The sequence below is a fragment of the Cryptomeria japonica genome, chromosome 6 (genome assembly GCF_030272615.1).
Source record: "Cryptomeria japonica chromosome 6, Sugi_1.0, whole genome shotgun sequence".
NCBI lineage: Eukaryota > Viridiplantae > Streptophyta > Pinopsida > Cupressales > Cupressaceae > Cryptomeria > Cryptomeria japonica.
Genome location: NC_081410.1, coordinates 650866434 through 650884359, shown reverse-complemented (window position 1 = coordinate 650884359; position 17926 = coordinate 650866434). Strand labels below are relative to the sequence as shown.

Genomic DNA, 17926 nt, shown 5'->3' with positions numbered 1-17926 from the left:
ATAAGGCTCGCTTGGTAGCAAAAGGCTTTTCCCAAGTTCCAGGGGTTGATTACTCTGAGACTTTTGCTCCAGTTGCTAAGATGAATTCCATCCGGCTTGTCTTTGCTATTGCTGCAACCCATCATTGGGAAGTTCATCAGATGGATGTCAAGAGTGCATTTCTTCATGGTGACCTTCAGGAGGAAATCTACATGGAGCAGCCACAAGGGTTTGTTCAAGATCCTTCACTTGTGGGTCGACTTCGAAAGTCTCTCTATGGCCTCAAACAAGCTCCTCGAGCTTGGTATGCCAAGATGGACTCCTTCCTTCTGACAGTTGGTTTTACTCGATGCCATTCTGATCCGAACGTCTACATTCTGCACCAGGATGATACTCTCACATTTCTAGTTCTCTATGTTGATGACTTGTTGATCACAGGGAGTCACTCATCCACCATCAAGGTAGTGAAAACTGCTCTACATGATAGATTTTTGATGTTAGACTTGGGTCTTCTACATTACTTCTTGGGAATTGAGATTACTCAATCTTCTTCAGGCATCTTCCTTGGACAACCCAAGTATGCACTCGATATGCTCTCTAGATTTCGCATGGCTGACTATAAGCCTGCACCTACTCCTTTTTTGTCTCGGGTCAAACTTGAGGCTAAGTGCTCTTCACCCTTGGTTGATAGCACTTTATATCGACAAATTGTTGGGAGCCTCATCTACTTGACTCATACGAGACCTGACATTTCATATGCGGTGGGCATGGTCTCTAGATTCATGCAGGAGCCACATGAGTTGCATTGGAAAGCAGCTAAGCGGATTCTCCACTACATTTAGAGTACTCACAATTATGGAATTCAGTATGCAGCAGGCATGGATATTGACTTGGTGGGATATACGGATTCAGATTGGGCGGGTGATTCTCAGGATCGCAAGTCCACTTCAGGGTATTGCTTCTCACTTGGTTCTGGTCCAGTTTGTTGGTCGAGTAAGAAGCAGTCTGCAATTGCTCTTTCATCAACAGAGGCTAAGTATCGAGGGGCAGTTAATGCCACCACTGAGGCTATTTGGCTTCAGAATATTCTCACTGAGTTTGGTATTCCAATTAGGAAGCCTACTATCATCTTTTGTGATAATCAAAGTGCTATACAGATCTCAAGAAATCCAGTTCATCACCAGAGGACGAAACACATTGAGATACATATGCACTATATTCAGGAGCTCATTCAGGAAGGCATCATTGATCTTAAGTATTGTTCTACAATGGAGCAAACTGCGGACATCTTCACCAAACCCTTCACCGAAAGCAAGTTCCTTCATTTGCGATCTCTGCTTGGGATACGACAGGTGTCTACTTTAGGAGGGACTTCTTAGTCCTTCTTTCTTTCTCTCCTTATTTAGGGGGAGGCTATTCCTCTTATGGGGGGCTTCTTCTTTTGGGGGGGCTATCTATGTACATGGGTACCTAACATGGTTGCATTTGCCAGGACCCATATTTTCACCCACCTAAGCTACGCTTAAGGGGGGGTGTTAGTGTAGGTTTTTTTATTTTCCTTATATTAGGGGGTATTTATTTTTCCTACACATATTATTTAAGCTTGCTTACGTTAATAGGAGTGGTTTATATGAGGACACGTGGCGAAATACTTCAACTACATGTGTAACTCTCCACCTCACATGGGTAGCTGAGTTACACACCCTCTTTTGGCTTGTTGTGCCACCTCTCATAACCACTATTTTGTCATTTCCTAAGTGGGTTATGGGGTAGTTGGGTTTCACACCCTCTTTTGGGCTTATGTGCCAACTTTCTCAACTCCTTTTTTGTCTTCATGTAAGGAGGTTATGCCACATGTTTTGGCATTTACCAAGAAGGTAAAACCTCCCACTTTTTATGGGGAATAGGAGTTAATGCACCCCTTGGATGTATATGCTTATATTTTTCTATATAATAAGCACTATACTCTCACCTTCACTAGTTAAGTTAGTGGAGTGATCTCCAAATTCTCCTCTTTGTCTCTATTTCTCTCTCATATTGAAATTATCTTCATTCAGCTATTTTGATTTTCGATCATCCATTGTGTGAGGAGTTGCATGTGATCTACGACCGACATCAGATCTTGGCTCGATTCTCGCTTCTCGCAGAATCTCATAGTGGATACAATGTTTCATTCAATTCACAAGGTTGTGCAATCAAAACCAAATCTGGCAAAACTGTTGCAACAGGATTAAGGACACATGGCAATATATATAACCTTCATGACTCATCTAATTATGAAAGAAATGAAGGTATGTGTCTCATGGGTCAAGTTGAAGATAATTGGTTGTGGCGTAAACGGTTAGGGCACACAAATTTTGATAATTTGGTTAGAATCAGCAAATTTGGAAATGTAAGAGGTTTACCAGTGCTTAATAAACCAGAGAATATTGTTTGTTCAGGGTGTATCAAAGGAAAGCAAACAAAAGTAAGTTTTAAATCAAAGGAACATTCTTCTACTAAACCGTTGCAACTAGTTCACACCGATCTATGTGGTCCTACGAGGACAAGATCTATTAATGGTGAAAAATACTTCATGTTATTTGTTGATGACTACACTAGAATGGTTTGGGTAACCTTTCTTAGACATAAATCAGAAGCGTTTGAAAGATTTAAAATGTTATGCAAAATGGTTGAAAAAGAATCAGATTTCAAACTTAAGTGTTTGAGGTCAGATAAAGGAGGTGAGTTTACATCACAAGAATTCATTGAATATTGTGAAAATCATGGCATTAAAAGGCAATATGTTGCTGCTAGAACACCTCAACAGAATGGGGTGGTTGAAAGGAAAAACATAACAATTAAAGAGCTGGCTAGAACAATGTTAGATGAAGCCAAGTTACCTGATAGATTCTGGAAAGAAGTTGTTCATACAGCTGTTTACATCTTAAACAGGGTTCAAATCAGAGTGAAATCTAATTTCACTCCATATGAAGTATGGTATGGTCATTCTGCCACTATTAAATACTTCAAAATTTTTGGTTGCAAATGTTTTATTAAAAAAGATGATGGAAATTTGGGCAGTTTTCAGCCTAAATCAGATGAGGGTATCTTTTTAGGATACTCTACACATAGCAAAGCTTATAAATGCTTCAATTTAAAACTGAATTAGATCATTAAAACTATAAATGTTACTTTTGATGAGAAGGTGTTTCTAGATAGCAATCATGTGCAGGATATTGAGGAAGAACCCATGTTAACACTTGAGAAAACTCCTGAATCTGTTGTAGTAGTAGATAATTCTCAACAGGTAATTGCATCAAGCTCTGACAAAATCACACCTCAATGCACACCTTCTAGGATTATCACTAAAAGGCATCCTCAAACTCTAATTATTGGAGATAGAGATGCAGGAATATTAACTAGAAGGAAAGCTAAGATTGAAGAACAAGCTCAAATTGCTGAACATTTCTGTTTAGTAACTGAGTTTGAGCCTAAAAATGTAGATGATGCTTTAAATCATGATTGTTGGTTGAAAGCAATGCAAGATGAAATCAATCAGATTGTGAAAAATAAAACTTGGCAGTTGGCTCCAAGACCTGATAATAAAAATGTGATTGGTGGCAAATGGATTTTCAGGAACAAACTAGATGAGTCTGGTAAAGTGGTACGAAATAAAGCACGCTTTGTGTGCAAAGGGTATGCTCAACAAGAAGGTATAGACTTTGGTGAAACTTATGCTCCAGTTGCTCGTATTGAGTCCATTAGAATATTCTTGGCTTATTCTTGTTTTAAAATTTTCAAAGTTTATCAAATGGACGTAAAAACAGCTTTCTTGAATGGCTACTTAGATGAAGAGGTTTACATAGAACAACCTGAAGGTTTTGTATCAAAGGACAATCCTGAATTTGTCTACAAGTTGAAAAAGGCCCTCTATGGTCTTAAACAAGCTCCTAGAGCCTAGTATTCCAGATTGGATGCACATTTAACAGCCAATGGGTTCACTAGAGGTGGTGTTGACAGCAATTTGTATGTCAAAACTGAAGGTGATGATATTCTTGTGGTTGAAGTTTATGTTGACAATATTATTTTTGGTTGCAACAATGATGCTTTATCCAAGAAATTTTCTAGATTAATGGAAACAGAATTTGAGATGTCAATGCTAGGAGAACTAACATTTTTCCTTGGTCTTCAAGTTTCACAGCTTAAACAAGGCTTATTTTTATCACAAACCAAGTATGCTAAAGAGATGCTTAAAAAATTTCAGATGGATGATTGTCATCCAATTAGTACTCCTATGATGACTGGTTGTAAGTTATCTAAGTCTGATGATTCACCTGATGTTGATCAATCTGCATACAGATCAATGATTGGTAGTCTATTGTACTTAACAGCCTCTAGACCAGATTTAATGCAAGCTGTTTGTATGGTTTCACGATTTCAGTCAACACCTAAACAGTCTCATCTTAATGTTGTTAAAAGGATTTTTAAATACATTCAAGGTACTCTAGACTATGGTCTTTGGTATCCTCGCAACAATGACTTTACATTAATAGCTTTTACTGATGCTGATTGGGCTGGTTGTCTAGATGACAGAAAGAGCACAAGTGGTGCAGCATTTTTCCTTGGTGACCGTCTTGTAGCCTAGCAAAGCAAAAAGCAAGATTTTGTTTCATTGTCACCAGTGAGGCTGAATATATTGCAGCTACATCATGTTGTACTCAACTTCTCTGGATGGCTCAAACACTTTCCGATATGGGTATTACTGTTCCTAAACCCATCTCCATTCTTTGTGATAATACTAATGCCATTAATCTATCTAAGAATCCAGTTATGCATTCCCGCACTAAGCATATAGCCATTAAATTTCATTTTCTTCGTGAGAAAGTCTTGGCTAATGAGGTCTCAGTGCAATATGTTCCTACTCAAGCACAGGTGGCAGATATTTTTACCAAACCTTTGGCAAAAGATGTGTTTGAACAACTAAGATCTCGATTGGGAGTTGTCTCTCAATCTATACTTTCTTGACTGGATCATTGGCTTAGGGGGAGCTTTGCTCTCCACCAGCTTGTCTGATGTTTACTGCTCTATCTTGCAGTTGAGTTTGATTATTCTTGTTTCTTTTCCTTTGTCCTTGAGACAAAAAAGGGGGAGAATATTGGTTTCCATCTGGCACAGTTAGTATATGGTTTCAGTTATTGGTTTCAGTTTTCAGTTGGCACATGGTTTCAGTTTGGTATATGGTTTCAGTTGGCACATGGTTTCAGTTTGGTATATGGCTCCAGTTGGTATGGTTTCAATCTGGCATTTGAAACTTGATTCACAGATTCATTGGTTCACTCTGCATTTGATTTAGTATTGAGATGGCTTAGTTTTTGCCATCAAGGACAAAGGGGGAGTTTGTTGACTTCTCTTTCAGTGTTGTTGTTCTTGTCCTTGATGACAAAACTATACTTTGGTGAATTACATATTGCTCTCATGGTTTAATTATTGTTGGCATCATGTGTAGATCCTGGGTTTTATTCTTGCCATTGTAGTATATTACTTTGCAGATTTATGATGTTCTATGATTAATATTTGACGTTACATTGTGACAGCAACACATTCTTATTGAATCTTTGACTAATGAATCATCACTAAAGTCACGTGGATGTGAATAAAGGAATGACATGGCAGGTTCTTCAAAGTTCACTTAATGCCTTCATGGGTAGGCTCCACTTCATTTGTTACAATCCTATGTCATCGTAAGTGTTGAAGCAACGAATAGGACAAGTAGTATTATTCCACTTAGGCAGATTTTATTTCATTAGCATCAATATCACTGCCGGATGCCAAATATCATTGTGTTTTGTATTAGTATTTGGGAATCATTTTAGGGTGGATGTTTTTTGGCTTTGAAGTGCTTCAAACCCTAGCCGACACTATAGCAACTTTGTAGGCAGCTTTGGGTTCTTGATGACTCTCTTCAATATTCAATGGGTTTATTTGTTCTTCAAGCAGGTTTGTAAAAGATTTTGACTAATCTTGAACTGACTCTCAGCTGGATGCGGAAGAATGTGAGTTTTATTTCAAAATAGTCTTCAATTTTCTTTTGCCCTCTGAACAGGTACATCTTTGAGGTTCTGCAAGATTTATTTGTTTCGTATTAAGAATATTGTTGGCAATTTTGTTTCAGTAAATGAACTTTCTATTTATCTTTGTGTGCATTTCAAACAAATGCAAACCAAGGTAAATAAGAAAGGGGTTTTGCTCAATGAACTATTCTATAGTATTTTGGCGGTATTATTTGAAGAATAGTTTTTCAGATTTAATGTATTTTATGCACAAAAAATCAGTTTTCTGATTTACCGTTTTGGGTTCACTGAAAGAGGAATCTTATTCGTTTTATATCAGTTTTTCAGTTACAGCGGTTAGGTTAACTTCAACTCAAGGAGGTGATGACCTTGAGTTGGTGATGTACACGTATGGAGGATGGCTTCACTGCTCTTTCTTAATATATAAATTCTTTTCTTAAAGCCATTGGGTAGGATGTTGAAAAATTCGAATACAAAATCTCTTGAAAAATAGAAAAGCTTTTTGAATACCTGCAGTAATTGCAGAAGATATTTTCAGTTTCTGGGCTTTATTGAATATCTTGTGTAATATTAAGATTTTGTAGTTGCATAAAAAGAATAATGCAATTACACAACCTTAGTATTTTGTAAACAAGCAAAGACAGTATAGAGAAAAGGAGTTGATGCTCTTATGAAAGCAGATGTAACAGAGTTGATACACTGAAGTTAATGAAAAACAGGTTCGAGTGGTTTTTCTACCCCATGAGGGTTTTCCACTCCGGGAAATAACTGTGTTGTGTGATGTCTTATTGTTTTGTGAATTTCAGGTTATCATATTACTTGTTAAGCTCTGATACTTAAACTTTGTCTTTCATAATCATTCTGTTATTTGTCATTTTATCAATCTTGTATTTGCAAGTTTTTAAGTTACTTGAATCTGATTCATATATCAGTATTTTGTTTTATTACTGCACTCTGGTAATTTTTCAGATTCACATTAAAGCACAAACAAAGATTGTTACCTTCTCAATAGGACAATCTGTTTGAATGCTTTGTACAACCTTGAGTCATATTCTTTTTGAATTTCCAAATTTTAAAAAGGCAGAAATCTTAACACTCTAATTCACCCCCCCCTCTCTTAGAGTGTTTCCACTTCCAACATGTATATGAATGTTCAATGCACTTATGCAAATATATAGAAAGTTGTATAAAATTTGATCAAGGTAGCTCTAAAACTAGTTAAAAGAAAACATGGACTAAAATGAAATTTCTGTTTGCAAGAACTTACAGGTATAGATCTAAATGCCTTCCCACCAAATCCACCACCCACTCTTCTTGTTATAACGCGCACATTATGAGTAGGAATGCCTAGACACTTTGCAATAGTTTTTTGTGAAACGTCAGGGTTCTGGCATGCGCTGTAAACTACCATGCACTCATCTTCATCTGGTATAGCTAACACAGTCTGGGTTTCTAGATAGAAATAATACTGAGATCCAGTTCTGACCTGTTGAAACAACTGTTCAAGTTAGATATGATTTCCAAAAATTATTTTACGTGTATCTTAAAGGACACCTTTGCTTATCATCCTATCATAGACCTTAAAATTGAAATGTGCTTCAATTGCTTTTACAGTGAACAGTGCTGCAGGTCTTTAGCCGACCTTAGAACATGAAGATGAATTTTTTGAACAAATTACCTCTGCAGATTCAATCCTAATATCTGCTTCTGACATTCCTTTTGCAAGATCTCCTACGGGCTTAGGAGCCACAATTTGGGGAACACTATAGAAACTGTTTTTCGCTCCTGCATCTTCAACAGAGAGAATAGGAGGACCTAATGTCTCGCAATCATAATCTACACTCACTTTATCAGCTGCCCTTTTTGCATCATGCCAAGTATTTGCAACCTACCAAATTGCATGCGAGCAATGTAAACTTATAAGACAAAATTGTAAAGAAACGAAAAAAAAAATGTTATAAATTACAATAAAAAAGGATTTTAAAGGTGAAATTTAATCAAGCTGGTGATGAACAGATGCTACAATAAGAGAACTAAACTAGTAGTCTATCGTCTGTATGGAAATGTAAATATTTTGACAGCTCAACTAGCAATTCCTTGTAACTTAATTACCATAAGTCCTATCGGTTGACCAAAGCACTCCACAGTATCTTCAGCAAACAGAATTTCTTCACCATACCATCCATCGACACTAATATTTTTTCCTTGTTTAGGGATATCACTATAAGATATGTAGGAAACTACACTTGGAGATTCTAATGCATCTTTTACATCAACCTTCTTAATTAATGCCAAAGCCTTTTTGCTGTAAACAAATGCCCCGTATAGGCAATTATCTGGAGAAGGAATGTCATCTACAAATACAGCTTCTCCTGCAAATGTTAAGGCAAAGTCAGGCAATTCCATTAAACTTCATTTGGGACATAATGAGATGCAAATCTTGGAAACCTCAAGTCATACGACATCATATCACCGATTTAACTTAACTTACCAAACAAATTTATATGATCCATTCACATATTGCTCCAATTTGAGCTGAAAATACAGGTTTCTTTAATGTGTTACTGTATGTTTTTCTAATTTATGTCCTCACGGTATATAGCAATTATGAACTGAAATTTGAACGGCTGCTTATCCAATCGTGGAATTCCTTTCTGCCTTATGCAAAACTTATATAGAAAAATTAGTACCAGCACTGCTCCTAGGAACATTACTATGGAAGATGTCAGCAAAGTCTGAAAGAAACATCAATTTGGGCAGAGAAGAGCTGGAGTAGAGTGTATGACGAATAAACTCACAAAAAAATGAAACTACTTTGAAATTTCTTGGCTCATTGAGAAAGGGTGTTGTGCTCTAGAAATCAGTTCTTGCATTGATAAAATAAAAATGCCAGAGTCTATTGTTTTCTGTTTACTGATATTTGAAGACATCAGAAAACCTAGATAGAGATTGTAATGTTCACAAAGGACCAAATTATAGAGCACGGTAGGACGCAAAAGTACATTCAGTTATAATGGAGAAGTACTGTGATCTGCCACAAATTTCATTTCCTTACAGGAGTAATACTTGTCATAAAAAATGTGTAGAATTTACCTCTACTAAATATGCAAAAACTACTTTAATGTTGTAATGCATGTATTTGATAATGTGTTTTAGACATCAACCAGAGATAAGGTGAAGGCATTGAGGGCTTTTATTAAGGTTATTCACATGGTCGATAGGTATAAACCACCAAAGGTTCATCATTGATGAGGCCATATGCAAGGCCGAGGAAGATGTCACAATTTCTTATCATAGAAATATTGAAAAATTGTGTGGTATATGGGATATTATTCGCAGGTGGCGACCACCACAATTCAATATGAAACTCGCTGCCTGTACATCGTCTTCTCGTATTTAATTGAGTCATCTGTAACAACCGCGAACAGAAGAAATGGGATCGCGCGATTGAAGGTTGTTGGCGGCAAGGTTAGCACAGTCGCGCGATCAGAGACCAAAACGACAGCAAAACGCATAGCAATTGTGCCAATCCATCATTCCTGTCCACCAATGACATCAAAATCGCGCGACTAAGGTTTTTAAAAATCGGCCAAGAGCTTTAAATCCCCGAGATCAACAAGTAGGCAGCGGCAACCAGATAGAAGTTGCAGAGGAGGTGAATGAATTTTCAACGAGCATATGATCAGAAAAATAATTGTTGTCCGTCAACGTTGGAGTGTATCGCTCGAGTTTTCTTGATCTAAGACAAATCAAAAAACCCTCTTTGTCAACATGATATACTCTTCATATTACCTCGGGAATAAAAATTTTTTATAATAACTGTGAGAATTATTATGAGAAAATAATTCAGGATTTTATCTTGTGTATTAAAAATAATAATAAGAAAAAATTACTAGGCAGCAATCAATAAAATTCAGTCTAAAGAGAAGTTTGTACAAGAAAAGAACAAGGATATCATTTCCATCACCATAAAAGCCAGTTAGAATTGTGGAAAGGAATAAAATTCAGTCTAAAGAGAAGATTGTACAAGAAGAAGAAGGTCATCATATCCATCATCATAAAAATCAAAACCAATTAGAATTATGGGAATTTTTTATTCATAATAGATAGATAGATAAATTGGCAATGGGAATTATTATAAAAATTTAACAATGCAAAAATGTTACAAAGGTGGTGGAAGATTCAAATGATTTAAGAGTTTATAAGATTGCAATATTTTGATTAAAGGCATTAGCAAGAAATTATTGCTCAAGGATTATGGGATGTTAATGTTATATTTGTTATTTTAATGTTTTATTTTTTTATTGAATTAAGAAGAAAATAATACATTTAAATTATTGATATTTTTATAAAATAGTAAAAAAGATAAAAAATAAAAAATGAATATTTTTAATGTTATATTTTTTTATTGAATTAAAAAATAATATTACATTTACACTATCAACTATTGTTGTTCAGTAGCAAAACAAAAAATAAGGAAAGACAATATCACATGAGTAAGAAAAAATCAATTTTAATATTATATTTGTTAATAAAGAGTTGAGGTATGCTTTTATGTTGTGTTTTAAGTAGTGTTATTTCACTAGTTGTTTGATTTAATTTTCCTTTTAGATTTATTTATGTATATTTATTTAAGATTTTATTTTAAAATAATAATTTTTCAGAATTAAATAATTATTATTTTAAGTTCTTTAAATTAGAATTTTTTTGGTTATATATAAATAAGTGTTTTAAACACATATAACGTCTCTTTCTTAATGATAGCAAGTTGTGGATCTCATTCACTTATTTTAGCAAGCATGGTCTAGTGTGTGGATGGCCATGTATAGGAGTAATAAGTATAAGTGATTATATGCACTTGGTTTATATCATTTTTCTATTGAATAAAATGAAATTTTATATATTTTATATATCTTCCTTTTTTGGGAGATAGAACTAAAAATTGATTGACTCTAATGGGGAAATATGAAAGGTGAGACTAAGTTTTGATTGGCTTTAATATGATTAAACTGTGGCTTTGAAAGGTTTAGTTTTATTTTTTTATCCTATGTTTGAGGAGGGATACTTTGTATGTTGATATCCATGTAATCATCAAATTTGGCTTAAGTCTTCTAAATTGAGTTTCCAACCTATTAGATTGTCAAGATGTCAATCTCAAGTTATAACTTTTGAGCAAAGGTCTAATATTTATAGACTAAGTATGTTTAATTTAACATATCATTATAAGTGTATTATAATTTTGATTAAATCCATAAAGAAAATAATAACTAGTGACATTTAATAATAAAGGGTGTCATTTTAATACCTTATACTTATGTTTAAAATGTAAAAAATGGCATTCCTCTTACCTAGAATTGGTGGCTACATAGAGTGGGGTTCAAGGGAAAAAATGCACACTTTTAGATTTAAAACTAAAAATATTCTTTTGTTCTTCATGGCGATGGTTGTGTAACATTAGAAGTTAATAGATTTGATGAAGAAAATATTCAAATCTCAAAGCTAGAGGACATAGTTTTTTGAATTTGGTAGGGAATTCCATACATATATTTATGCATTCAAAGATAGTTTAGCTATTGTTTATGGATGATTTAGTTGGGATTTTGCTTGGAAAAATTTATGAATAGATTTAGTCTTAATTCTTGAATTCTAAAGTTATCAATTCTAATTGTCTATGCTCACTTTCTAGATTTCTAAGGTTGTATCAATGAATAACATGCTCTTCTTTTATAATAACCCTAAACATCATTAAATGGATGCAAATACCAAGGGTATTATTTATAGTTTATTTAGGTGTTCAAATTGTTTGATTTAATTGCATTGTATTCAATTCAAATAAACATTCAAAATACAAAAAAAATATTGGTGTTTGTAGACTTTATGTTGGAAACTCTATATTTTGACTTGGAAATTTGCATATTAATTTGTATTTTTGTCAAGAATTTTTACAACATATGTGATAGTTAACGACAGTTCAAGTTATGCTTATGTTGCATAAATGGTAAGCATCAAATATGTCTTCTATGTATGATTAATGTTTTTGGATTCCATTAATTGGTTTAAAATTTGAGAAATAGCATTAGGCTTTGTATTAACACTATGGTGCATCTTAGCTATAGATTTGAATGCATATAAGTTAGTCAATCTATGAAATATTGCATTGTTTGTGTGTGTCAAAGGCAATTGACTTATTCGATTTTCATGTATGTAAATTTACAAGTCTCTAATTAAATAGCTAGTAGAAAAGTGTTTGGTGTGTTTAGTTCACTTGGTATTTCATGTTGAAAAATACTTGTTCACATTTCTAAGATAAAAAGATAGTGCATTACTCATTTCAATTATTTCATTTATACAAGCCCCTTTAGAGAAATCTTGTATGTATAGTTTTGATAAGTATACTTTGTTCATAGCTTAGAATCTAGAGTTATTTTAGTATTTTTTGGATTTTCCTCTTAGAATTTGAAGAGAAGTTTATCCATAGATACTATTGCATTTTGTGTTGTCTCATAAGAGACAAAATAAAATGCTAATAAAACTTATTTAGTAAGGATTCTCTTTTTTTAATAAATACTTCTTTTCATTATTTATTATTTGTAGACCTTTGTTTGTTTTGAGGCACTTGATCATTTCCTTTAAATTTTATGTTCATCCAAAATATTGAGTTCTTATTTCAAACGACCTCCTTGCAAGCACAAATTGAAAAAAGTAGAGAGAGTTTCTCTTGTTAAAAATTAATTACTCTTCAGTTACTTTCAAGTTCCTAAAATATTGCTTTCAAAAGATACAATCCAATAAGTCTCTTGCGATTTTCATTGTTTAAGGATAACAAGAATATTTTTTGGCATGTCTTAGACTAAATTACAAAAAATGAATTACTAATACAACATGAAATCCATAAAAGAAATTGATAATCTTTCAATGTAGTTGGCAATGCTCGTACCAAAGTTATTATTCTATAGCTACATTCCTAGTAGTTCTTGTTGCTTAGCTCTCACTTGCTGACAAGAAAAATGGTGGCTAAAGGTTATTACCAAATTGATGGAATGGACTTTGGTGAGAGATTCTTGTAGCTATGTTTAGTTTCATTAGACAATTGTTATGCATAGCTATGACATATGATTTAGTGATAAAGCAAATGGATGCTAAGACCACATTCTAGGTGATTTAGACAAGGAAATTTACATGAGATAACTCAAAGAATTTGAGGTAATAGGTAAAGAGAATTTGGTCTATAAATTGAATAGGTCTAAATTGAATGTTAAGACAATCACGACATATGTAGAACCAAAAGAGAAGTGCTAGAGATAGGATGACCACTTTTGATGGTGTTCATGTTAAAGATTGTTCTATTTCTTCATAAAATAAAGTAACTTGTGAATCATAATTTCTTTTCTTAGTATGAAGCTTTTCATTGCTTACATGTCTAGACTATAGCATAGCTCCTTGTCATACATGGGATCCAAACTACCATGGTGAAAGTTTGTTGTAGCAAGAAATTGGGTGGCCATGCTGCATTAGGAATACTCATATTAAGAGACATCATTTTCTACCTCCAAATTCTTTCTAAAGCTCTAGTATAGAACAGAGTTTGTATTTTAATGCATCACATGTTTTATGTTATAAAATAGCTCAAGTGAATTTTTTTATTTAAGTCATATTTAGTGATCTTATTCAAGAGCTACGTAACCTAAGAGAAACTAAGCAATATAAGAATCTTGCAAAAGTTTGTCAATCCAAATAAATTATGGAGCTCTATAAGATTAGATGGTGTAGGCCACTCTTAGATGACAAAAACTTTGGTTGAGTCCACATGTACTCCCATGCTTCCATAATCTATCTTAGACACTATATTTCCTTCATGAAAATTGAGTATTTTTTCATATTAACATAGGGGTTTTGTTACCACCTTGTGTGAAATACCTATCGGATGTGGCATAGATGTTAATCCAATGTTTGTTGAAGATAAGAATGGAACCAATGTAGATAATAATGATCGAGTTAGTGAAAGGTCAAAGTATATTGTTCATCATCTACATAAATCATTGTAGAGCATTGCCCAAGATGGAAGGTAAAACCAATCATAAGAATATGTCATCATTGAATTAAAGCTTGCATTCTAGATATTTGTAGACTTAACAAGATCTAATGATATCCAAACTTTTGTTTTTATTTTTTTTAAATTGTGATAGTTTGAAGTTTTCATAACTTCTAACGATGATGCAATTTTAGATTGTGAGGCTCTAATTGAAAATGACTTTCTATATGAAACCGTGTTTTAGTAAAAAGGTTATTTGTCCAAAATAAATTACTACAATCCTTGAGGAGATTGCTCTAAATCCTTTATGGCATTAAGAGCCGCTGCACAAAATAATACTTGGAGGATCTAATTGTTTCAATTCGTTTTCAATATGTAGCTCTCTCTACTATAAAGCAAATAACTACTCTTATTTGATATTTGATAATTTAAAGTGAAAAAGGAAAGGGAAGTACCTGATGCTTGAAGCTCTGCAGCAACTTTTTTAGAAGGCTGGCCTACTGGAGTATACTCATCATGAAATTCCATTGTTTGTTTACCATCTATAATGCTTTTTGTTTTGAAGGAGCATTTCTTATGATTAAAAGTATTGCCACTCTGGTTGTTGTTAGCTTCCAGAGAATCAGGGATGCAAGGGGGAACTATATCTTTGACAAGAGGACTAATGAAGTCAAAAAGAAAACCGACAGCCACACTTTGCCTGTAAGCAGATTTTGGGGTACCTTCCACAGGAATGATCTGTAGTTTAAGCATTTCAATTGCCTCCAGAAGAACACCTGGTGATATAACTTTATTGACTAAGAACTCTTCTACACTGGTAGCCCTAATAGCATGGCTCACCCCAAATGCACCAAAAGCAAGTCGAAGACTCTTTGCAACCAGATTTCCTTGATGTCTACTGAGAGAAATTTGAGCGAGGAAGGCAGCATTAACATAAGACACTGCATTACCAAGCGGTCGAATGGCTGTCCTGTATGTTTTGAACAACAATTTTTCATCAAATTTAGCAGAGCCATTGTTTCCAACAGGATTGCTAACTTCATTCCAGTTTGGAATGAATACCGAGAGCAATAGGACCCTTGAATCAAGACAAGGCTTATCAAGGAATTCCTCCATGGTTAACACAGATTCTACTCTCTCAGTTGAGATAATTTTGACTGATGCATTAGCTCCAAGGAGAATGGTTGCAACATCTGAATCAAATGATAATTTCTTGGCCATAATTATGTTGCCACCGATGCTAGCTGTATTTCTAATAAATGCAGAGGCTACCTTTTTCAGGTGATTGGCAAGGCCCTCAAAAACTAAACTTCTAGTACAGTTTTCTTTCCCATGATCCAGAGTATCATCTGCAATGGCATTTGTATCCTCCAATGCTTTTATAAGCTTGGCAATGGTTACAGCTGCTCCAACTTCAATCCCAGAATCATGCCTTTTAATAATCTGTAGCTCTGAGATGTTTCTGATATCAACAAAAACTTTAGGCTCTATGCTTTTGTAGATTCCAGCACTTGTGTTACCTACTACAAGCTTGGGTTCAACATTTTCCTCAGCAGCTTTTTCCAGAGCCCCCAAAACCTCATCCAAGGTGGATGGTCTAATCCAAACACGTTCTTCTCCACTGAATTCATCTTTGTAAGAAAAATTCAATGAGGTTGTTCTAGCATCTTCATATCTTGGTCCACAGAATTTGGAATCTGTAGAAACTCCAGTTGGATTGTATTCAGGCAGCTTATTTGGGTCAAGAAGTTCATCTTTTTTCCAAAAGGTGTTGAGACCCAAGTCTTCTAAATCAACATCCCCTGCAAAACTTTTACAAACATCAGCAATGGGTCGGTAGCCAGTACACCTGCATACATTCCCTGCAACAGCTTTCTCAGCTTCCAAACTCGAAATATTTGAAAACCCATGTCTATGATCATTGTTTCCTTTGGCATCAGCCTGACGAAGAGCACCATAAAGAGACATACACCATCCTGGAGTGCAGTACCCACACTGTGATGCATGAAAACCTGCAATCCTTTTGTGGATAGCATGATGTCCATCCCTGCAATTTCCAAGCCCTTCAGTAGTTGTGATGGAACAACCATCTATAGATCCCAATAGTGTCAAGCACGAACTTATTGAAAATTCCTCTGTCTCTTTTGTATCAGTGTTGTATTTTGATAAATGCACAACACAAGCCCCACATCCCCCTGCAACAATCAGATGATTTAGGTCAAATTGGTCTGTAGAATCTGGCAAAGATTGTCGGTAATCAATATGTACTAATGTAGATGATTGTTTCTGATTGTTTCTGGTTCTAAAATAAATGCATCAAACTTAAATTCATGTAGCTTTCACAGTTCATGAAGATCATTACTAAATTTTTGGATTCAATTGTGTGTAAATTTTTTTCATCAAGTTTTGGATCAGATCACATGTTCTATCATCAAAATGAAATGCATAGAAAACAGAATTATGATGAATCATATAATCTACTCCAAAATATTGATAAGAAAAATCTATCCACAGCTCAATCCAAAAAAATTACTAATTTTCATCAAACTTATTTAATTGTCTACGAATCTCTAAACCTTTGTAGATACTAGATAAAACAGATTCTCCAAAACTTGTGAAGTTTTAGCTGTTAAAAAATGAAGTGTGTTGCACGTTAGTTTTAAACGTCATGCTCCGTGCTTTAACAGTTAAAAGGTTCACTATTTCATCTGAATGAGGTACAGAGTGTGTTGCATACTGTATAGATTTTAATCTAGATTCCTTAAAAATCCTATGATATTGAAGAACTCAAAAACAGTGTTTCTTGGGTGGGTATGTCTATAAATAGATCCTGCTAAATCTAAAAGGCCCAAATTCACTAGAAAATCAATAGATAAGAAAAACAGAGATGATGATGCGAAAGAACCTCACACAGTTGAATTCAGCAACACTCTACAAATAATTTCAAAGATAAACGAGTTACAGAGCATAGAATTTAAATTAGATTTTGTGTCTGATAAGCATACCTTCTCCACAGCCAAGTTTGGCTCCTTTGTACTGAGTGTGATAACGAAGATAAGAAAGCAGAGTAGTTTCTGGGTGGATTTGAGATAAATCCACTTCAGTCCTTTGGCCATTCAGCACAAAAACCAGACGATTTGCATTTGCTAATTCCATGATGTCACTTCTACTTCTTCTTCTGCACTGTCACTCCAATGTTAAGAGTTCTCAGTTTAATCAGTTTTAACGGTGCGTGTTAAATTGGAACTGAAAGTCAATTGACGAGCTGTTCTTGTAAACCCTCCCTTCCTATTCTGCTAGAAAATAAATTGCAAGATACAGGGCATATATTAGCCATGTTAAATTTATATTCATATTTATATATAGATATGACTATTAGTAAATTTAAAAAAAAAAAAGATTCCCTAAATTGAATAATCAACTCTCTTTTGTCCGAAATGCGTGGAAGTCGAAGTTGCGTGTTGTACGTAATTAGTCAAAGTTGAAGAGTGAAATTTATTTGAACACGAGAACAAAATTATTTTAAAACAAATTAAATTGGATAGTCAAAAGTTGGAGGGCAGAGCAAAACGACAGGAAAATATTGGCTTATTACGACTTTATAGGGATGGGGACTGATTGAATGCCAAAAAATTGAATGTCAAGAAGAAAGATCAAAGATAATATCCATATTATAATATGATAAAATGGAATGGTGACATTTGTTTGGTCAATATACAACTGCTAGTAAAATAGTCTAATAAAATTTATCTTTGAATGTTGAATCTTAAATTATGAGAGGATGATCCCACAATATTATGTATCATTTTTAGGTCAAAGGAGGACTTCAAAATCAATATTTTGAGCCAAAATTTCATTTTTT

The 17926-nt window shown here is 34.3% G+C and overlaps 1 protein-coding gene across 2 annotated transcripts in view; it reads right to left on the bottom strand.

The window, feature by feature from the left end:
• Positions 1 to 17391, bottom strand: part of LOC131033161 (indole-3-acetaldehyde oxidase) — a 111099-nt gene extending 93708 nt beyond the window's left edge. For both annotated transcript variants that reach the window (XM_057964296.2, XM_057964297.2), the window contains exons 1-5: positions 17070 to 17391; positions 14520 to 16259; positions 8145 to 8404; positions 7711 to 7920; positions 7300 to 7518 (exon numbers count right to left, since the gene is read on the bottom strand). In XM_057964296.2, coding sequence (XP_057820279.1) covers positions 7300 to 7518; positions 7711 to 7920; positions 8145 to 8404; positions 14520 to 16259; positions 17070 to 17220 — 2580 coding nt within the window. In that variant the 5' untranslated portion in view covers positions 17221 to 17391. The remainder of the gene's footprint in view (positions 1 to 7299; positions 7519 to 7710; positions 7921 to 8144; positions 8405 to 14519; positions 16260 to 17069) is intronic.
• Positions 17392 to 17926: the final 535 nt, after the last annotated feature.